This window comes from Myxocyprinus asiaticus, chromosome 49, assembly GCF_019703515.2.
Source record: "Myxocyprinus asiaticus isolate MX2 ecotype Aquarium Trade chromosome 49, UBuf_Myxa_2, whole genome shotgun sequence".
Taxonomy (NCBI): Eukaryota; Metazoa; Chordata; class Actinopteri; order Cypriniformes; family Catostomidae; genus Myxocyprinus; species Myxocyprinus asiaticus.
In genome coordinates, this window is record NC_059392.1 from 10,557,636 (window position 1) to 10,580,885 (window position 23,250).

Below are 23,250 nucleotides of genomic sequence, written 5' to 3' on the forward strand. Positions count from 1 at the left end.
GACAATAAGGGCCATCATGGACCACTACACATTTAGAATTATGGTGAATGAGGCCACAGAAGTTGCTCACAAATCAGATGTAACCTTTACATAGAAACTGTTGTGCGATGATAGAGATTGTCCTAAGCGAGCATTTCAGGTCTTACCACCAACGTGTGGTTGCATTGTAAGTCAGCAAAATCTGATGATATAACTGAGCTGTGATCAACTCTTCCTTTCAACAGTCTATAATTGTAGTGCTGTTGCATCAGTAAAACTGATCTGAATGCAGTGAAGCAATTGCTGTCATTACAGTATCTCCCTGGTATGGGCACTTTGAATCACTGTATATAAGCTAAAGACGATTTCTCAGAAGTTCACACAGAGTATAATTAAGTTGTATCTGCAATGAGCATCCTTTGGCTTATAGCTACTCTGCTACTGCTGCATTCCTGTGCTCCAGGTAAATGCCTCCTATCTCCATTATCAGACTTTTACAGAAGTGATTACATTTGAAATTTTTCAGAATATGCATAGTTTAATAGAAAATACCATGAAAATACCATGAATTTGTTTTCCTCCATGCAAAGTCCCTCAAGTTTGCTTTTGCTTATTACAAATGATGAAAAGAGCAAAAGAATTATAGATGCGAATGTAAAATGCTTGACTTACAAGATAATCTTTCATAGGTGTCTGCATGCATCATGGTATCGTTGGCGGAAAGGACTCCATTCCACACAGCCGGCCATACATGGTTTACATTCGTGACTCAGTAACAAGAAAACCATGTGGCGGATTTTTGGTAAGAGAGAACTTTGTGATGACAGCCGCCCACTGCAATTATAAGTAAGTGAAATTATTTAATACATGACCTTTGTCATCAAAAGCTGAAGTGTTGGGAGTTCACTACAGCTAACTGAACAAGTATCTTATTTTCAGCTTCATAGAGTGCAACAGTCTGGTTCCAGAAGTGAAAATCTACATTCTTAAACTACTTATATACTCATCGACCACTTTATTAGGTACTCCTGTACACCTACTAATTTATAAAATTATTTAATCAGCCAATCGTGTGGCAGCAGTGCAATGCATAGAATCATGCAGATACAGGTCAGAAGCATCAGTTAATGTTCACATCAACCATCTGAATGGGGGAAAAATGTGATCTCAGTGATTTTGACCATGGCATGATTGTTGGTGCCTGACGAGCTGGTTTGAGTATTTCTGTTGTGTAGTGAGCAGAATCGAATCTCAGAAGGCACAACATGTCAAACCTTGAGGCGGATGGGCCACAACAGCAGAAGACCACGTCGGGTTCTACTTCTGTCAGCCAAGAATAGAAAACTGAGTCTACAGTGGGCGTACCGTCTGTGTACCTCAGCAGAAATCGAGATTCATCAGACCAGACCAAATTTTTCCAGCAGAAATCGAGATTCATCAGACCAGACTTAATTTTTCCAGTCTTTAACTGTCCAGTTTTGTTGAGCCTGTGCCCACTGCAGCCTCAGCTATCTGTTCTTGGCTGACAGAAGTGGAACCCGACATGGTCTTCTGCTGTTGTAGCCTATTCACCTCAAGGTTTGACATGTTGTGCATTCTGTACAGAGTGGATATCTGAGTTACCGTCGCCTTTCGGTCAACTCGAACGAGTCTGGCCATTCTCCGTTGACCTCTCTCATTTACAAGGCATTTCCGTCCGCTCACTGCCGCTCACTGGATGTTTTTTGTTTTTGGCACCATTCTGAAAAACACTAGGAGTGTGCAGCGAAGCCATTATCTGTATTTGTATCTGTATCTGTTCATATGACAAAATTATCTGTATCTGGTGTGGCCGGGGCTTAACCCGGAAGTGCATCAAAACTAAATGAAACGCCCATTTTTAAGTGTTACTCTTACATTTATAGTTTCTATTAATAAAATATGCCTTTTATATGCCTTTTCATAATAACAGACTAATAATAATAATTATAATTATTATTATTATACAATTATTATTTAAAACATTATTTTATTCTTTTTTACCAGATGAAGCTGAATTTGTAGGCTACATTAACTGTGTAATATTTTTTGGTTTCTCTTGGTATTTCAGATATTAATATCTGCATGAAACAGAATTTTTGTCGCATTATCCTTGTGCTTTTTGGATAATCAGTCATACACATATCAGAATCAGAATCAGAATGAGCTTTATTGCCAACTATGCTTACACATACAAGGAATTTGTCTTGGTGACAGGAGCGTCCAGTGTACAACAATACAAAAACAATACAAAAACAGCAGCAAGACATAGATACAGTGCATCCGGAAAGTATTCACAGCGCTTCACTTTTTCCACATTTTGTTATGTTACAGCCTTATTCCAAAATGTATTAAATTCATTATTTTCCTCAAAATTCTACAAACAATACCCCATAATGACAACGTGAAAGAAGTTTGTTTGAAATCTTTGCAAATTTATTAAAAAAAAAAAAAGAAAAAGAAAAAAAAAAAACACGTACATAAGTATTCACAGCCTTTGCCATGACACTCAAAATTGAGCTCAAGAATGATCAGTGGAAACAGGATGCACCTGAGATGTTTCTACAACTTGATTGGAGTCCACCTGTGGTAAATTCAGTTGATTGGACATGATTTGGAAAGACACACACCTGTCTATATAAGGTCCCACAGTTCACAGTGCATGTCAGAGCACAAACCAAGCCATGAAGTCCAAGGAATTGTCTGTAGACCTCCGAGACAGGATTGTATCGAGGCACAGATCTGGAGAAGGGTACAGAAAAATTTCTGCAGCATTGAAGGTCCCAATGAGCACAGTGGCCTCCATCATCCGTAAATGGAAGAAGTTTGGAACCACCAGGACTCTTCCTAGAGATGGCCGCCTGGCCAAACTGAGCGACTGGGGGAGAAGGGCCTTAGTCAGGGAGGTGACCAAGAACCCGATGGTCACTCTGACAGAGCTCCAGTGTTTCTCTGTGGAGAGAGGAGAACCTTCCAGAAGAACAACCATCTCTGCAGCACTCCACCAATCAGGCCTGTATGGTAGAGTGGCCAGACGGAAGCCACTCCTCAGTAAAAGGCACATGACAGCCCGCCTGGAGTTTGCCAAAAGGCACCTGAAGGACTCTCAGACCATGAGAAACAAAATTTTGGCCTGAATGGCAAGCGTCATGTCTGGAGGAAACCAGGCACCGCTCATCACCTGGCCAATACCATCCCTACAGTGAAGCATGGTGGTGGCAGCATCATGCTGTGGGGATGTTTTTCAGTGGCAGGAACTGTGAGACTAGTCAGGATCGAGGGAAAGATGAATCCAGCAATGTACAGACATATCCTTGATGAAAACCTGCTCCAGAGCACTCTGGACCTCAGACTGGGGTGAAGATTAATCTTCCAACAGGACAACGACCCTAAGCACACAGTCAAGATAACAAAGGAGTGGCTCTGGGACAACTCTGTGAATGTCTTGAGTGGCCCAGCCAGAGCCCAGACTTGAACCCGATTGAACATCTCTGGAGAGATCTGAAAATGGCTGTGCACCGACGCTCCCCATCCAACCTGATGGAGCTTGAGAGGTCCTGCAAAGAAGAATGGGAGAAACTGCCCAAAAATAGGTGTGCCAAGCTTGTAGCATCATACTCAAAAAGACTTGAGGCTGTAAGTGGTGCCAAAGGTGCTTCAACAAAGTATTGAGCAAAGGCTGTGAATACTTATGTACATGTGATTTTTTTTTTCTTTTTTCTTTTTTATAAATTTGCAAAGATTTCAAACAAAATTCTTTCACGTTGTCATTATGGGGTATTGTTTGTAGAATTGAGGAAAATAATGAATTTAATCCATTTTGGAATAAGGCTGTAACATAACAAAATGTGGAAAAAGTGAAGCGCTGTGAATACTTTCCGGATGCACTGTAATAACAAAAACTAATTATACACATACGTACAGACACACACATACACATGGGTAGTGCAAATCTAATACAATCTGTTATGTACAGTGTAAATACAAATCTGTTATGTACAGTGCAAATGTCAGAAGAGGTTGGATAAATATAAGAACGTCTAAACTGTGTATTGCACAGTTATTGCTCAAGGGGGCAATTTAACTGTTCATGAGATGGATAGACTGAGGGAAAAAACTGTTCCTGTGCCTGACGGTTCTGGTGCTCAGAGCTCTGAAGAGCTCTGAATATACAGATTATACGGATGAATCCGTTATTTGTTCTGAAGTCATTATTCGTGCCTTTCCAAAGTATTCGGCTTCGGGCACATCCCTACTAGAGACAATCAGTCATTATACTGATGATCCCTCAGTATTTGCTTCATGAGAAAAACAATACACACTGATTTTTCAGTAAAAACATACCCAACCTTGACCTAACCATTAGCTCAATTCTTCTCCACGATGGTTGAATCTCACCCCCCCCCCCCCACCTCCCCCCAAATAAATCCCAACAGAACATTAAACACTAACAAGTCTCCTTATTTCATTTTGTGTAGAAATGCATTAAAATCACTGAGATCAAATTTTTTCACCATTCTGATGGTTTATGTGAACATTAACTGAAGCTCCTGACCCATATCTGAATTATTTTATGCATTGCACAGCTGCCACACGATTGGCAAATTATATAATCGCATGAATAAGTAGATGTACAGGTGTACCTAATAAAGTGTCGGGGAGTGTATATTTGCATGTATCTGAATATTTTGCAATAACATTTAAATATATTTTTATATACTTATAATTCATAAATTTACATTTTCCGTAGTTTTTAAGATGAATACGTCTCTCACAATGCTTGTTGTTCATTACCTCATTAATGACGTTAAGTACACAGTCTTGTACTTTTTTTGATTTTCAAATACATTTGTGATTGTGATTAACCTCGGTGCAGGTTGGTTTGGTTAATGGCTTAGAACTCTTTCGTGAAGGATGTTATAATATCCTTATGGAAAAATGAATGGCAAAAATGGTTTCGGATCCAAGACGGCTGAGAAAGACTGTTGCGCTATATTAAAAAATATATGGCAGGGAAAGGTAAAAATGTGCCACTGTTTACTGAAACCTATTTGTTAACATGCTTATTTTCACAATTACTGCCATTAAATGACTTCAATTAAACTGACATATACATATAATTATACATTATACAAGGTGATAAGTATCATCAAAATAATTTAGCAAATCAGTTCAGTAAATTTTACACAGTGGCCTCTATGATACCTAATAATTTTGAGTTCTCTTTAGTCATCTCATGGTGTATTTGGGGGTCAGCAACACACACCATTTACCTGTTGGTGTGGCGGTGCATCCCATTCCACATCCAAAATTCAGTATGAGTCCACCAGGTCATGACATCATGCTTCTAAAGGTACCATATAATGTTTAACAATTAACACAAGCATTACCTAGAAACATGATCCTTAATGACATGAAATTGTTATCAGAATATAGTTTTCACCCAGATTAATCAATTTAAATGAGTTTCTTTAACTTCAGTCTAAAGTATTACAGATGTAGGGATTATCTGCTCAAACAATAACTTTACGTATTTCTTTTCAGCTTGAAACCCCAGCAGCTTTGAACAAGACTGTAAAAACCATCGCACTGCCAAAAACTGAGAATGAGGAAATCTCAAAGAACTGCATGGTCATGGGTTGGGGTCAGCAGGATTATGATAAAATGTCTCCATCATGGGTCCTCAAAGAAGTAAACGTGACTCTCTTAGACTCCAAAAATTGTGGCACAATTGACACCATATGCACTGAAGGATATTATGGGCCTTCAGTGGTGTGTATTTCATTTGAAACATCTCAAAACATCTCATTCTGTTCAAACATTTTAAATAGTGTAGTTTGACAATTATGGATAATCAAATCCAACTTTTCATCCTCAGGGAGACTCTGGGGGACCACTTGTTTGTGGAGATGTTGTCCAGGGCATTGTATCTTATTACATACATGAGTCAAAAAACATCTACCGCTCAAGGTACACCCATATTGCCCACTACCTTCCATGGATTCATCAAGTCATGAAGAATCCTAATCAGCTGCAACATGAAACATGGAAGGGGAAGCTGGATAAACTCATTTAATATGTTTGGTTTCAATACTGAGCCATTTAATAATGGGCTGCGTGTCCTCTGCATTACATACAAACTGCAAATGTGCAAGTTTAAAATAAAGTTTTAATCATGCATCACCCTTTCAAAGTCTGTTCAAATGCATTTCACTTTTCCTGTGGCATCATTATATTTATTATATTTACATATAAAATTACTATGCTGTGTTGGTCTCCATTGCCACACCACTGGTCTCCAGATCTGCAAGCACAGCCTGTTGGTTACAAAATCTTTGTGCATTTATTTGCAAAAGCAAATGCCATTTAATGGATACATTTTATCTCAGGAATCACATTACACTGCAAGATTTATAAGACTGTGTATCTATACACAACCTGGTGTCACTTTATTAGGTATACCTTTATGCTTGTTATTGCAACAATCTGATCAATCTCTCAGAAAACCAATGTATACTTAGCTTTTACACAATTCTTATTAATCAATCGGTTAATTTTATCATGCGATTATTGCAGGTCTTATCACCAAAGTGTGGTTACGTTTTGAAACAGCAAAAGCTTATAAGCACTGAGCTGTAATCAGGTCTTCCTTTCAACTGTCTCAGTGCTGTTGCATCAATAAAACTGATCTAAAAGCAGCAGTGCAATTTCTAAAGTTATCTTCCTGATATGCATCCCTTGAATCACTGTATAAAACACGAAGACAACTCCTCAGTAGTCCTCAGAGCATGACTGAACTATATCTGCAATGAGCATCCTTTGGCTTATAGCTGTTCTGCTACTGCTGCATTACTGTGCTTCAGGTAAAAAGCTCCACTTCCTGTATGTGTAAGACTTTAGTAATTACATTAGACATTTTTTTTTTAGAATATGCATTTCCATAGAACTGACTGTCATGATGAGTAATGTACTCATAATACAGAATATACTATGAAAATATCATGAATTTGTTTTCCCCCTGCAAAATCTCTCATGTGAGTTTGCTTTTACTTATATTACACATATACAATGAGAAGAGCAAAAGATGGAAAATGCAGACTTACAAGATAATCTTTCATAGGTGTCTGCATGCATCATGGTATCATTGGCGGAAAAGTCTCCATTCCACACAGCCGACCATATATGGTTTACATTCGTGACTCAGAAACAAAAGCATCATGTGGCGGTTTTTTGGTAAGAGAGGATTTTGTGATGACAGCTGCCCACTGCAATAAGAAGTAAGTGAAATGATTTAGTACATGACCTTTTTCATCAAAAGCTATAGTGTTGGGAGTTCACTACAGCTAACTGAACAAGAAGCTTATTTTCAACTTAGAGTGCAACAGTCTGGTTCCAGAAGTGAAAATCTACATTCTTAAACTACTTATACACTCATCGACCACTTTATTAGGAACATCTGTACACCTACTTATTTATGCAATTATCTAATCAGCCAATCATGTGGCAGCAGTGCAATGCATAAAATCATGTATATACGGGTCATGAGCTTTAGTTAATGTTCACATTAACCATCAGAGTGGGGAAAAATGTGATCTAAGTGATTTCTACCATGGCATGAGTGTTGGTGCCAGACAGGTTAGTTTGAGTATTTCTGTAGTGTAGTGAGCAGAATAGAACCTCAGAATGCACAACATGTCAAACTTTGAGGCGGATGGGCTACAACAGCAGAAGACCATGTCGGGTTCCACTTCTGTCAACCAAGAACAGAAAACTGAGTCTGCAGTGGGCTTACCATTTGTGTAGAAATCGTGATTAATCAGAGCAGGCTATGTTTTTCTAGTCTTTAACTGTCCAGTTTTGGTGAGCCTGTGCCCACTGCAGCCTCAGCTTTCTGTTCTTCTGCTGTTGTAGCCCATCTGCCTCAAGGTTTGACATGTTGTGCATTCTGAGATGCTATTCTGTTCACTACAATTGTACAGAGTGGTTATCTGAGTTACCGTAGCCTTTCTGTCAACTCGAACCAGTCTGGCCATTCTCCGCTGACCTCTCTCATCAAACAAGGCGTTTCCGTCCGCAGAACTGCCGATCACTGGATGTTTTTTGTTTTTGGCACCAAACTGATTAAACTCTAGAGCAGTGTTTTCCAACCACTGTGCATGTGCCGTGAAAGAATGTCAGGTGTGCTGTGGAAAATTATAAAATTCCACAAAATAAATAAATGTATAAATAAAAAAATTATTTCAGGGATGCAAATTCCTCACCTTTCAGCAAAATTAGCAGTTTTAAACCATAATCGATCACTTTTGTGATTGTGAAGAGCTATGATTAATGTGCAAAAGTGACTATATTTATAAATGTTAAGGGGCTTTCACATGACTCGTGTCAGCGCTGCAGAATACATTGAAGTGTATGACGTGACGCCATTTTACACCAAAGTGTTTTTTTCACACGGGTCTTTGCTTCACAAATAATGTCTTTGATAGTACAAAGCAACAAGAAATATTTAAAAACTGTCCAAATTTGTGAAGAGATATTGAATGTCTCATAATTACTTTTCATTAAATATTACCTTATTTCCAAGTCTCAGAGAGAGACCCCAGTTATTGAACGCATTTCAACTCACCAAGAAAACGCTAAGACCTAAACATACAACGAGTCCTTTTATTACTTTCTGCTATCTCTTTCTTCCAAATACATGTTTTCAATGTTTATTGTGTACATCTCCCGCTTTTTTTGCATGGCAAACTCGTAAAATCGCCCCTCTGTGACGCTTTCTGCAATGTTTGTCATATGGAGGACAAAGCACTGCTTGACGCCTCAACTCAAATCATGTAAAATGCACTTTATGATGACGAAAGAACATTATTGAAACTCAAAATTATTATTATTAGGCTATTATTGTTGTCTTTTCTGATAAAAGTCATGCTCAGCAGTTTAAATACTGTAGGAAAATGATACAGTAGATCTTCTTTATAATGCTTAAACATTCTACTGAAGTAGATTTGACATACATACTTAAATAAAGGGGAAAGTAAGGATGTTTTTGATCCTCATATTTATTAGACTATTATTGTTGTCTTTTTGGATGAAAAGTCATGCTCAGCAGTTAACAAAACTGAATGGAAATTACAGATCTGCTTTGTTCTTATAATTCTTATACATTCTACTGAAGTCAGTAGGTTTGTAGTCATGCAAGTTTTAATGTAGGAGAAGGTAAGGACGTTATTGAAACTCACTATTTTTAGACTATTATTGGAAAAAAAAATGTACATGCCGTGGTATTTTTTTATTTGTAAAAAGTGTACTGTGGCAGAAAAAAAGGCTGGGAAACACTGCTCTAGAGACGGTTGTGTGTGAAAATCCCAGGAGATCAGCAGTTACAGAAATACTCAAACCAGCTCGTTGGGCACCAACAATACTACCATAGTAGAAATCACTGAGATGACATTTTTTCCCAATCTGATGGTTGATGTGAACATTAACTGAAGCTCCTGACCTGTATCTGCATGATTTTATGCAATGCACTGCTGCCACATGATTGGCTGATTAGATAATCGCATGAATCAGTAGGTGTACAGGTGAACCTAATAAAGTGGTCGGGGAGTGTATATTTGCATGTATCTGAATATTTTGCAATCAAAATAAAATATGTTTTTATATACATATAATTAATAACTTTGTTTCCCGCAGTTTTTAATTCCATTATGTCATTTGCAATGCTTCATAGGATTATTGTTCATTCCCTCATTAACAATGTTAAGTGCACAGTACACACTTTTGTCTTTTTGTCTGATTTTCAAATACTTTTTTGCTTATAATGAATAATGCTTTGATTAAACTCAGTGCAGGTGATTAATGGCTTAGAACTCTTTTATGAAGGATGTTATAGTATCCTTATGGAAAAATTAATGGCAAACATAGTTTCGAATTGTAGATGACTGAAAAAGTGGGTGAGCACTGTTGCGCTATATTAAATGTCTATATTATGTCAGGGAAAGGCGAAAATGTGCTACTGTTTACTGAAACCTATTCATTAACATGCTTATTTTCACATTAAACTGCAATGACATTACTTAAATTGAATTTAGATATTGTATATAATTTTACATTGTACAAGGTGATACCACAGTATCAATTTTAGCAAATTATTTCTGTAAATCTTACACAGTGGCCTCTTTGATACCTAATCATTTTGAGTTCTCTTTAGTCATCTCATGGTGTATTTGGGGGTCAGCAACACACACCATTTACCTGTTAGTGTGGCGGTGCATCCCATTCCACATCCAAAATTCAATAAGAGTCAACCAGGTCATGACATCATGCTTCTAAAGGTACCATATAATGTTTAACAATTAACACAAGCATTACCTAGAAACATGGTCTTTAACGGCATGAAACGATTGATGTTATCAGATTATAATTTCACCCCAATTAATACATTTAAATTAATTGAATTTCTTTTAACTCCAGACAAACTCATTACAGATGTAGGGATTATCTGCTCAAACAATAACTTTACGTATTTCTTTTCAGCTTGAAACCTCAGCAACTTTGAACAAGATTGTAAAAACCATCACACTGCCAAAAACTGAGAATGAGGAAATCTCAAAGAACTGCATGGTCATGGGTTGGGGCTGGCAGAATTACAGTATGGAGTCTCCATCAAGGGTCCTCAAAGAAGTAAATGTGACTCTCTTAGACTCCAAAAACTGTGGCCCAAATGACACCATATGCACTGAAGGATATTATGGGCCTTCATTGGTGTGTATTTCATGTGAAACATCTCAAAACATCTCATTCTGTTCAAACATTTTAAATAGTGTAGTTTGACAATTATGGATAATCAAATCCAACTTTTCATCCTCAGGGAGACTCTGGGGGACCACTTGTTTGTGGAGATGTTGTCCAGGGCATTGTATCTTATTACATACATGAGTCAAAAAACATCTACCGCTCAAGGTACACCCATATTGCCCACTACCTTCCATGGATTCATCAAGTTATGAAGAATCCTAATCAGCTGCAACATGAAACATGGAAGGGGAAGCTGGATAAACTCATTTAATATGTTTGGTTTCAATATTGAGCCATTTAATAATGGGCTGCGTGTCCTCTGCATTACATACAAACTGCAAATGTGCAAGTTTAAAATAAAGTTTTAATCATGCATCACCCTTTCAAAGTCTGTTCAAATGCATTTCACTTTTCCTGTGGCATCATTATATTTATTATATTTACATATAAAATTACTATGCTGTGTTGGTCTCCATTGCCACACCACTGGTCTCCAGATCTGCAAGCACAGCCTGTTGGTTTACAAAATCTTTGTGAATTTATTTGCAAAAGCAAATGCCATTTAATGGATACATTTTATCTCAGTAATCACATTACACTGCAAGATTTATAAGACTGTGTATCTATACACAACCTGGTGTCACTTTATTAGGTATACCTTTATGCTTATTGCAACAATCTGATCAATCTCTCAGAAACCAATGTATACTTAGCTTTTACACAATTCTTATTAACTTATGGGTTAATTTTGTCATGCGATTACTGCAGGTCTTATCACCAAAGTGTGGTTACATTTTGAAACAGCAAAAGCTTATTAGCACTGAGCTGTAATCAGGTCTTCCTTTCAACTGTCTCAAATCTCAGTGCTGTTGCATCAGTAAAACTGATCTAAAAGCAGCAGTGCAATTTCTAAAGTTATCTTCCTGATATGCATCCCTTGAATCACTGTATAAAACACGAAGACAACTCCTCAGTAGTCCTCAGAGCATGACTGAACTATATCTGCAATGAGCATCCTTTGGCTTATAGCTGTTCTGCTACTGCTGCATTACTGTGCTTCAGGTAAAAAGCTCCACTTCCTGTATGTATAAGACTTTAGTAATTACATTAGACATTTTTTTTTTAGAATATGCATTTCCATAGAACTGACTGTCATCATGAGTTATGTACTCATAATACAGAATATACTATGAAAATATCATGAATTTGTTTTCCCCCTGCAAAATCTCTCATGTGAGTTTGCTTTTGCTTATATTACACATATACAATGAGAAGAGCAAAGGGTTTGTAGATGCTCCGAGTTTAAAATGCTTGACTTACAAGATAATCTTTCATAGGTGTCTGCATTGTTGGCGGAAAAGTCTCCATTCCACACAGCCGACCACACATGGTTTACGTTCATGACTCAGAAACAAAAGAATCATGTGGTGGTTTTTTGGTAAGAGAGGATTTTGTGATGACAGCTGCCCACTGCAATAAGAAGTAAGTGAAATGATTTAGTACATGACCTTTGTCATCAAAAGCTATAGTGTTGGGAGTTCACTACAGCTAACTGAACAAGAAGCTTATTTTCAGCTTAATAGAGTGCAACAGTCTGGTTCCAGAAGTGAAAATCTACATTCATAAACTACTTATACACTCATCGACCACTTTATTAGGAACACCTGTACACCTACATATTTATGCAATTATCTAATCAGCCAATCATGTGGCAGCAGTGCAATCCATAAAATCATGTTGCTAGGGGTCATGAGCTTTAGTTAATGTTCACACTAACCATCAGAATAGGGGAAAATGTGTTCTAAGTGATTTCTACCATGGCATGATTGTTGGTGCCACACAGGTTGGTTGAGTATTTCTGTAGTGTAGTGAGCAGAATAGCATCTCAAAATGCATAAGACATCAAACCTGGAGTCAGATGGGCTACAACAGCAGAAGACCACATCGGGTTCTACTTCTGTCAGCCGAGAACAGAAAACTGAGGCTGCAGTGGGCACAGGCTCACCAAAACTGGACAGTTACAAGACTGGAAAAATGATGAATCTCAATTTCTGCTGAGGTACACAAATGGTAAGCCCACTGCAGACTCAGTTTTCTGTTCTTGGCTGACAGAAGTAGAACCTGACGTGGTCTTCTGCTGTTGTAGCCCATCCGCCTCAAGGTTTGACATTGTGCATTCTGAGATTCTATTCTGCTCACTACACAACACAAACTGATTAAACTCTAGATAGAGACTGTTGTGCATGAAACTCCCAGGAGATCAGCAGTTACAAAAAATACTCAAACCAGCTCCTTGGGCACCAACATACCATAGTTGAAATCACTGAGATGACATTTTCCCCCCATTCTGATGGTTGTGAACATTAACTGAAGCTCCTGACCCCTATCTGCCTGATTTTATGCACTGCTGCCATATGATTGGCTTATTAGATAATCGCATGAATCCGGTGTACAAGTGTACCTAATAAAGTGGTCGATGAGCGTATATTTGCATATATCTGAATATTTTGCAATAAAATTATATATTTTATATCCTTATTAATAACTTTGTGTCCCGCAGTTTTCAATTCCATTATGTCATTCGCAATGCTTCATAGGATTGTTGTTCATTCCCTCATTAACAATAATTGCACAGTACACACTTTTGTCCGATTTTCAAATAAATTTTTGCTTATAACGAATAATGCTTTGATTAAACTCAGTGCAGGTGATTAATGGCTTAGAACTCTTTTATGAAGGATGTTATAGTATCCTTATGGAAAAATTAATGGCAAACAGTTTCGAATTGTAGATGACTGAAAAAGTGGGTGAGCACCGTTGCGCTATATTAAATGTCTATATTATGTCAGGGAAAGGCAAAAATGTGCTACTGTTTACTGAAACCTGTTCATTAACATGCTTATTTTCACATTAAACTGCAATGACATTACTTAGATATTGTATATAATTTTACATTGTACAAGATGATACCACAGTATCAATTTTAGCAAATTATTTCTGTAAATCTTACACAGTGGCCTCTTTGATACCTAATAATTTTGAGTTCTGTTTAGTCATCTCATGGTGTATTTGGGGGTCAGCAACACACACCATTTACCTGTTGGTGTGGTGGTGCATCCCATTCCACATCCAAAATTCAATAAGAGACAACCAGGTCATGACATCATGCTTCTAAAGGTACCATATAATGTTTAACAATTAACACAAGCATTACCTAGAAACATGATCCTTAATGACATGAAATTATCAGAATATAATTTTCACCCAGATTAATCAATTTAAATGAGTTTCTTTAACTTCAGTCTAAAGTATTACAGATGTAGGGATTATCTGCTCAAACAATAATTTTACTTATTTCTTTTCAGCTTGAAACCCCAGCAACTTTGAACAAGACTGTAAAAACCATCGCACTGCCAAAAACTGAGAATGAGGAAATCTCAAAGAACTGCATGGTCATGGGTTGGGGTCAGCAGGATTATGATAAAATGTCTCCATCATGGGTCCTCAAAGAAGTAAACGTGACTCTCTTAGACTCCAAAAATTGTGGCACAAATGACACCATATGCACTGAAGGATATTATGGGCCTTCATCGGTGTGTATTTCACGTGAAACATCTCATTCTGTTCAAACATTTTAGTTTATTTTGACAATTATGGATAATCAAATCCAACTTTTCATCCTCAGGGAGACTCTGGGGGACCACTTGTTTGTGGAGCTGTTGTCCAGGGCATTGTATCTTATAACAAAGATGAGTCAAAAAACATCTACCGCTCAAGGTACACCTATATTGCCCACTACTTTACATGGATTTATAGCATCATATACCATAGAAACATAATCCCGCCTACTCAAGAAACAAAGCAAAATGAGAAGCTGATTGAACTGATATCACTATGTTTGCGTTAATGTTCCATTTCATAATGGGCAGCAGAACAATTGTGTGATTAGTGTAAGTTCAGAATAAAGCATAACTATCCCCCCAATCGTATTACACCGTTTCAGTTTGCGGCTTCCATAAACATCTATTTGCAAATCAAATCTTGTAGTTGGTCTCCACTGCCATCATGTGGTGAAAGGCAACTCATACATGGATAAAACGCAAGCCTTAATGATCAAATCTATTTTCTAATGCAAGGTTCTGGACATGCACTAGGAATAGAGATTCATTGACACCAAAATTTTAAATAATATTTTATTAAGTTGCATAATCATGTTTACTTACAACAAACCTTTGAAAACTTGGACAGCACTTAAGCAATACACAACACACCAACTTCAACCTAAAGGTCAGGGAGATGTTGCCATCAGCAAACCGTTCTGATGCTTCCATTAAATTTTTTTTGGGTGAGATGGGAGTTCATCTGCACAGCAGGCATTTCATTTCCAAAGTTCTGAAATCAAATATTTGAGTGATTTGAACTAGCGGTTTTGCACTAACCAAATTACAGCAAACACAATTACTACATTTAAATGCAACAAAATGCATGCACTTGAAAAAAACCAATTTTCTAATAAAAGCCTAGTCCAACATTTTATTCTAACATACCTCCCATCTTTGCCATGACTTATTTCAAAGATTAGCTTGATCCTCAAGTTTCACCATGTCCAGTGTATCAGCCTGAAAAATAAAAAGGTATCTTATTGCATTGAAGAGACAAATTATGCAGTTACAAGTGGTCTAAAACAGAATACTACTTGGCACATTACAATTAAACTAGCTAGAAAAGTTGTGAACGTCAAGATACAGCCGGCAAGGCATTTAAGGGACTCCATATAGATGAGCCGAACAGGACAATGGAGGTACTGGAAAGACTCGCATTTTACATTGACATTAAGTGCCCAAATAGGACAATCTTTTAGTAGGACAAAAAAAACCCTCAGCACAAGGAAATACTCCTACTCATTTTCAGTGGCTGCATGAGCCAGAGATTTACCACCAGCATGAGCGAGCTACCTATAGTCATGCAGCTTAAGTCCGCAAAACTGGACTGAAAAGTCTGGAGATGTGAAAAATCACTTGAGGTACTACTCGCAGGAAACATGGACAATGAGAATTGTAGGATGCGTACAGGAGAGCAAAAGGTTTTACCTCACATTACAGGCCTATCTCCACAATTGACCTAGCCAAGAGAGCAGCTTTCATCTCAGGATTCTTGAGTTGGAAGTCACAACACTTCATTCTCCAAGGACATTGTGGACTTCCAAAATTGCTAGCAGAGAACTCTTGGATCCAATGAAGCATTATACAGAGCCATTACCATCTATAGCACATAACAGCAAGGTTTCCACCTTTATTGCATTTGCTGTATATACACTTTGTTTTATTGGCCTAGTAAAGAATATTGAAAAATACTCAAAAGGTTTGTTTACTGAATCCCCAATTAGCCCTTAAGAGGTCCATTCCAAAACACTTCTGGCTTGTATTGAACTTGATATTGGAGGCATAAATAAATCAGAACATTTTCCATCCATTTTTAATGGGCTTCATGAAGCCAGTTTTAATACAAAAGAAAAAAGGATTGAGGTGTTGATATACAGAACAGAGCACATTTCTTTTTCTAGAAGGAACACAACCTTGACACATTTAAGAGGATAAATTCAGTCCACAGTAGAGCATACTTTAAAAATAAATTCTAGGTAAGGCAAAGAGTAAAGTACCTTGGGTCACCAAGAGAAGACTGTAATTGAGGCTTAACCCCATTGAAGTAGTTTACTCTTTGTATAAAAAGGAATATTTACAAATCTTTAGCAACTTCAAGGAGGGTTGCTGGAGACGACTCCAATGCAACATGCCTGCCTTGCTTCACTAAAGGAATGCATCACAAAATGGAGGCAGCAAGGAGCCATAAAGAGCACATCACAGCTTATCAAGCTTCTATTGAGGATCTGATTAGAATATACTTTCAGGTGGGAGGTCTGCCACTTTAAAATTCAGTTTAAATGCAAATGCCCGCAATTACAAATTGGTCAAAAGATTTGTGTAGAAATTGGTCTCAGAAGCTCTCAGGCTGTGTTGGACAGGTCAATTTTACGCATTTAGAGACAGTTTTTTTTAAACACATACTAAAAGAAACAAAAAAGGACAATTTCAAACCCCTGTGAGCATCTACTACACATCACAAGGTAAAATGGTAGGTACAGGAAGCCTCAACAGGCTTGAATTCATACAGTAACTGAAAGCTCAGATTTTAAGTAGCACCTCAATGGAGGAACAACTTGTGGATAAATTATCACGGTTATATATATAAAAAAAAGTCTGTACTTTAATAGAACACTTGAACCAGAAAACAAAAGTAAAAATAAGAGGTCTTCCAAGAGCGCATCTTTTTAAATACAGCCAGCCAAGGGATGATCTTGCAATCAGGATTTTTTTTTACTCGTGTGAAGCTGAGGACAAGAAGTAGGCAAGAGTGTAAAGGCACTGGAGTATTTTGAACATCCAAATAGTGAACTGACACCAAGACATATCCATTTTCATGATTTAAGGTCTTACGGACTTATAATGGTCATGTGCACAAACTGACTTTGGTCCCCAACATTGAGAAATGTTTGACTCTTTTGGAATTTAGAAAAAAAAGGGCAACTTAGTTGACTTTCTACTAAAAGACATCTAGATATAGTATTCCAAGGCAACTCAAGAGGGCTGGTATTCAAAGACCTGTGTAGTTTGCACTTGTTCTAGAAAAAGTAATTTAAGTGAATATTTCCCTCCTGGTAATTTTAAACATTACAATTAATACATACCATAGCTGTCATAGCTGTCTCTGTAGGAGCCACCTGAACGGTCATAACCTCCTGTGCTCCTAAAAATCAAAGACTTATTTCAATGGTTTGATTACGCTATAAGAAAATATGTTTATAATACACAAGCATTCCATATGTAAGTTATTTCTCACCTGTTGTCTCTATATCCACCACCGCCAGAGTATCCTCCACTCCTGTTGGAGTATCCACCACTACTGTAGGATCGGTCACCTCCACCATAGCTCCTTTCCCCACCACTGTAACTCCTATCACCTCCGCTATAACTACGGTCACTGCCATAGCTTCGGTCTCCACCGTATCCTCCACCACCTGTTTCACAAAGAACACCAAATGGAGATATTCTACTACATAATCAAATGGGCCATCAGCTTAATAAGGGATAATGTACAGTCAGGCTGTTATTGCAAAATAACCCAGTGTTATTACCCAGAAGGGGTTTATGGTGAAAACCAAATGACCTTTAAGTATCCCGTTTATTGCACGGCTAATAACCAAGTAAACGCACAAAACATTATGCATTGAAATTATGAAAGATCGTACAGTCTCCCACTTATTGCTACCAACTAAAAACATTGATTTGTTGAAATTATGCGAGAAACACTACAAAGCTGAATTCCACCTTGGAGTTCTGTTGGCGATTCAGCAAATTAATGTCTGACTGTTCATTATCCAGCTTATTACAAGACTACTTGCAAAATACAGTAAAAAGGACACGAAACATTGATTTGAGTTCAAAATTATTTTATTAGCTTACAAGTAGGAATGATGAAACGCAATACCCAGATAACCGGTCTGATATGTCATGTTGTAATCCCCGGATGTGCGGTTGTTACTCAGATATACAAGACCGCTAGATGGCGCCATTGGTCAACCGAGTACTCCAGAGACCCGTGTAATAAGTCTTGATAATTACATGCATTCGGAGGACTACATTAATACAAATGTGGCTCTTTGGTAGCATGTAATTGTATTCAAATTTCACCAACTCCCACCTCTGCCCCTGCCGCCCCTAAAGAACCCTCTGCCACCGCCAGAGCCTCCTCTGAAGCCACCAGATCGCCCACCAGATTTGCCAGCTTCATCAACACGAATCATGCGGCCGTCAACAGACTGGAGGAAAAAATAAGTTACAATCACTTTAGAAACCCATTAAATATCAAATTGTTACAGAATTGCTGTTCACTCAAAGTTCTCATTTACTCCTTCATGCAATCCCAGATGTGCATGAACTCTGCAGAACAAAACTCTGAAGAATCTGAGCAGTGAATAGAGAGAAAAAAAAAATTTCCAAAATACACCAGGGGATTAATCCATGACTCCTGAAGCAATCCAATCAATTTTGGGTGAACCAAAAATGGAACTCATTTTTAACTGTACATCTCACCACTGTAGCTTCTAGGAACGATCATTTCAATCTTCATTACACTCCCTAAAGCTTGAAGCATGCATGCTTCATAGTTCCATGTAGTGCCATCAAGCTTTAAATGATAACCATAGTCAAGATTTATGGCAAAAGGAGTTATATTTTGGTCTGTTCTCAACCAAAACCAATTAGATCACTTCAAAAGAACAGATTAAACAACGAGTCCTATGGAGTACTTTTATGCTGCCTTGATTTGCATTTTGGAGCTTCAAAGATCTGATCACCAGTCACTTGCATTGTATGGACCTACAGAGCTAAAAATATTCTAAACCTTAGTGTTCTGCATAAGTCATACACATCTGGGATGGCATGAGGGGGAAATAAATGATTAGAGAATGCATTTCTAACACTCACCTTTCCATTCATTGCAGACATGGCATCCTTGGCATCCTCTGGATTTTCAAATGTAACAAAGCCAAATCCTCTGGACCGGTCAGTCTCACGATCTCTGATTACATCCACTAAAATTGAATTGAGAGATTACTCTTCAGTAACAGTTACAATTCTATACAAGTGAATTCTAAAGTGTAAAATAATGTTAATTTGATTTTTAAATTTAACATCACCCCCTTGAATCCTTTTGCCAGTTCATGAATAATTTTGTTTATTTTAAATTGAAAAGGGCTTCATGTCTATCCTTGTATTTCTCATCTGGCCGAGGTTCATTAGGGTTTTAGAAATTAGTCAGTGCAATTACTTTTCAGGGTGTAGTTAGATTTAATTACACTGTAGAAAAACTGAATTAGTAATTTTTTTATAAATTAGTACCCAACACTCGTGTGTAATATTTAAGTCTAGAAAAGCACTACAAACCTTTAGCAATGGTTCCATATTTGGAGAAGGCCTCCTCCAAGGACTGCTCTGTGGTATCATAGCTCAGACCACCAATGAAGAGCTTTCCTTCGTCAGACATGATTTAACTGTAAAGGATGCAAAATAGTTAAATATCAAGATATACCGATGTAAAAACACCACATACACACCCACTAACACCAGACCAGAATAAAAGCGTAAACTACTAGATAAAGAGCATCGCGTTTCAAGTGCGTCATCGGTTTGTAAGTGCGCCACAAGGAAGCGCCATTTTCTGCCCGTCTCCTCCCTCCTCGCAGCATGTCGCAGCCATTTTACCACAAAGGAACACGCTTTATACGAGTACAACATTCCGTTCCATATTTGTTCATAAGGAACACCGATTAACTTTTGGAATCCACAGTCAAACATACACTAGATTCCACTTACCATTCGCGCTAGTTTCAGTGAAATGTAGGTCAGTAGGACTGGGTCACGTGAGCATTCATTGCCCACTTATAACGAACAAAGGAAGCTATAAAATATTTCACAAGCACTAATACGCCATATGTTTGTATGCGGAGGTACACCATCACTTAAACCAAAACACTTGTAAAATTTGAATTTTAAAACATCAATAAGACTTTGAAAACGCCCAGACGTCCAATAAACACGTTAAAATACGAATAATGCATTATAATTACAGCAAATAAACTAAAACAACGCAACATCACAAAGTAACGTCTAAATATAAAGCACTAAATCTAGAAAAAGCTGTTTATCTCACCTCGATGTATTTTCTCAGGGACACAGAAGAGCTGCTGAACACGACGCAGACTGCGGCAGAATGAGAGCGTGCTTAGAAAATGGCGACAATTTATAACCATCACGTGACCACTGATCACTGGGGGCGTGTCCATCGCAAACAATCACCCCACATTGCAGCCATATTTGCATATTAGTATAATTATAACTTATAAATTATAGCATGAAGCTGATTGTTTTTGTGTCCACCAGATCAGATGTATGCTAGATATGTGAAACATCTTATTGATATTAATTCTAGATTTGTTCTGGTGTATTATTCACTAGTTTTAATAAGCCAGCTGTATTCCTTTCCTTTGTTCCCTGCTTTAGGCCTAGATGTAATATGACTGAACAAAGATGACATTCTCAAAAACGTTCGATATTTTCTCTAAACTCTACAGATGTGCAGATACATTCTGAAACCTTTATACTTCCAATCCTGATGTTAAATGTAAAATATATTATTATATTTGATTAAATGTTGTATGTGTAGGGTTTGAATGAACATATTTTTGAGCTTGCATCTCTGGATTAATACCCACATTTGAGGACAAAATTAATAGCAATTTTACCATACCTAAGCGGATTTACCTCTTAGACGCTTTTTACCAAACAACTTGCAAGATGAGGAAAATAGCAATTCGTCATACAAAAGCCAACAATATCTGCAGTATCATACTGCTAAGTTCTAATTGTTGCTGGAGTAGTACAAAAGTTAGAGCCAAAGAAAGAAACAGATTTGTATTTTTATTAATAAATATAAACCGCCTTACGTTTGTGGACTGATTAAGTACTCAATGAAGAGATGTGTATTCAGCTGTTTTTTTGAATGTTGAGAAGGTCTCAAAAGATCGGGTGGGGGTTGGAAGCACATTCTGAGGATGCTGGTAAACCAAAGAACAAAATGAATTGGAAAGAAAATAGGAAGAAAATAAAGATAAATTATTTGTATGTAAGAGAGGTAAATAATCGCTGTTAATAATAATTGCTCTATACTTCCTTACTCAGGGTTGGGGAGTACCGAAATACATGTAACAGGATTACGTATTTAAAATACAAAATATAAGTAACTGTATTCCACTACAGTTATAATTTAAATAATTGGTATTTACAATACAGTTACATTCAAAAAGTATTTTGATTACTGAAGAGATTACTTTGCATTTTATTGTCATTTGTTTAATTTAATATTTAGTCCTTTCAGATGGAAAACATTTATACATATAAATGATGCGATCCTAAGTGCATTTGAACAGCGGTGAAACACTTTCTTATGATGTGTTACATTCATACGAGTAGACAGAGAAGTAAGATTGAAGTAAGTTTGGAGCAGAAGAAATAGAAATAAACCTTGTGTAAATTGTCAGCTTTACGCTAAGCTAAAATGCTATTTCTAGCCATTTTACATGCACGTGTTACCAGACACGATCATATTTTTTATCAAGAAAATTCACGTTGGATCATAATTTCTTTTTTTCTAGTAAGACCTTTGATATTAGGGCAAAAATCATATTCTTGATAATAATTTTTGTATTGTTTTCCTGTAAAAATATCTAAAAATCCTTAAAACAAGATCAATTTGATTTATCTTGTTTTAGAAACAACACCACATAAGATATTTAGGTTTTTCAGAGAATGTATTTTTAACGTGTGTGTTTTGTCTTACTGTACTGGCAGAGTTTTTATAGTCAAAACAAGTGAAAAAATCTACCAATGCTGAAGAAGTAATCCAAAGTATTTAGAATACATTACTGACCTTGAGTAATCTAACGAAATACGTTACAAATGACATTTTACAGCATGTATTCTGTAATCTGTAGTGGAATACATTTCAAAAGTAACTCTCCCAACCCTGTTACTATATAGTATGCCAAAAACAGTATGCCAATTTAGTAGTATGTCCGAATCCTCAGTATTCATAAAACAGTAAGCAAGATACCCGGATGCCCAATTATTTCCAACGAGATTCTGAAGTGCACATAGATTGACTGGACACTTTACAATCCCATAATCCCTCGGGAGCTGAGGCGATGTCACGTTCAAAACGCTGGATTTTAAAGAACGCCGTGAACTGCGAGTTGGATGACTCTTTTCAACTGTAAGTGATATACCAAGAAAGTACAACCACAAATGTTTGCCAGAACTTTGCAGCTCTTCACTTGAAGTGGTGAACCTACCAGATGAATCGCTTCTATTTGTTCTCCTCATTTGTAATTCGCTATGGATAAAAGCGTCTGCTAAATGAATAAATGTATATGTAAATTAACCTGCAGCAAACCTTTGGCAATGAGAGTTTGCCGCTAAGCTCATTTGCATGTGAAAATAATGAGTGGCGAATTTGCAGCAAGTTGACGGCAAGTTTGTCAGAACTCTCGATTTTTGTAAGTGCTATGTCCGAAATCTATTCACGCTTCTCGCATTGATACCTAAAGAAAGTACTGTTTTACCAGCCAAGAATTGTGTCGATCATTTAATACTGTGACAGTATGCAATTTCGGATGCAGGGAGTAATTTTTTTATCATGCCATCTTGGAATTACACTGACACATAGGGGCATGGATGAAGCATAATTTAACGCAATAAAGCGCAACAGTGCCCTCTCACTTTTTGAGATGTCTGGGTTCCAAAAGTATTTTTCACATTCAATTTTTCCATAGGCTTTTCATAAAAT

General features: G+C 37.3%; 2 protein-coding genes across 9 annotated transcripts; one reads left to right on the top strand and one right to left on the bottom strand.

The window, feature by feature from the left end:
- Nucleotides 1-226: 226 nt before the first annotated feature.
- si:ch211-212d10.1 (granzyme G) lies at nt 227-14,814 on the top strand. 5 transcript variants are annotated; one of them, XM_051693226.1, is made up of 5 exons: nt 227-442; nt 669-825; nt 5,227-5,350; nt 5,542-5,769; nt 10,865-11,189. In XM_051693226.1, exons 1-5 carry the CDS (start codon nt 388-390, stop codon nt 11,060-11,062), a joined length of 762 nt encoding a protein of 253 aa, XP_051549186.1. In that variant the 5' UTR covers nt 227-387; the 3' UTR covers nt 11,063-11,189. The 5 variants fall into 5 exon arrangements, with proteins under 5 accessions (XP_051549186.1, XP_051549187.1, XP_051549184.1 ...); XM_051693227.1 differs by lacking the exon at nt 10,865-11,189 and adding an exon at nt 5,876-6,118 and having other exon boundaries at nt 385-442; XM_051693224.1 differs by lacking the exons at nt 227-442; nt 669-825; nt 5,227-5,350; nt 5,542-5,769; nt 10,865-11,189 and adding exons at nt 6,327-6,860; nt 12,129-12,273; nt 13,845-13,968; nt 14,157-14,384; nt 14,477-14,814.
- Nucleotides 14,815-14,970: 156 nt separating this feature from the next.
- On the bottom strand, nt 14,971-20,668 carry cirbpb (cold inducible RNA binding protein b). 4 transcript variants are annotated; one of them, XM_051693230.1, is made up of 8 exons: nt 20,560-20,668; nt 19,794-19,900; nt 19,335-19,441; nt 18,550-18,667; nt 17,689-17,866; nt 17,537-17,595; nt 15,339-15,410; nt 14,971-15,183 (listed from the first exon to the last, which is right to left on the bottom strand). In XM_051693230.1, exons 2-7 carry the CDS (start codon nt 19,891-19,893, stop codon nt 15,406-15,408), a joined length of 567 nt encoding a protein of 188 aa, XP_051549190.1. In that variant the 5' UTR covers nt 19,894-19,900; nt 20,560-20,668; the 3' UTR covers nt 14,971-15,183; nt 15,339-15,405. The 4 variants fall into 4 exon arrangements, with proteins under 4 accessions (XP_051549190.1, XP_051549189.1, XP_051549192.1 ...); XM_051693229.1 differs by having other exon boundaries at nt 15,339-17,179; XM_051693232.1 differs by having other exon boundaries at nt 17,537-17,609.
- Between the last annotated feature and the right edge of the window lie 2,582 nt (nt 20,669-23,250).

Excerpts from the sequence above, each read along its gene's own strand:
- cirbpb (XM_051693229.1), bottom strand. The coding sequence starts at position 19,893 with ATGTCTGACGAAGGAAAGCTCTTCATTGGTGGTCTGAGCTATGATACC. Across the intron at positions 19,442-19,793 it reads ATATGGAACCATTGCTAAAG|TGGATGTAATCAGAGATCGT; the intron begins GTTTGTAGTGCT and ends ATTCAATTTTAG. Across the intron at positions 18,668-19,334 it reads TGTCTGCAATGAATGGAAAG|TCTGTTGACGGCCGCATGAT; the intron begins GTGAGTGTTAGA and ends TTTTTCCTCCAG.
- si:ch211-212d10.1 (XM_051693224.1), top strand. The coding sequence starts at position 6,806 with ATGAGCATCCTTTGGCTTATAGCTGTTCTGCTACTGCTGCATTACTGT. Across the intron at positions 13,969-14,156 it reads ATGACATCATGCTTCTAAAG|CTTGAAACCCCAGCAACTTT; the intron begins GTACCATATAAT and ends ATTTCTTTTCAG. Across the intron at positions 14,385-14,476 it reads GATATTATGGGCCTTCATCG|GGAGACTCTGGGGGACCACT; the intron begins GTGTGTATTTCA and ends TTTCATCCTCAG.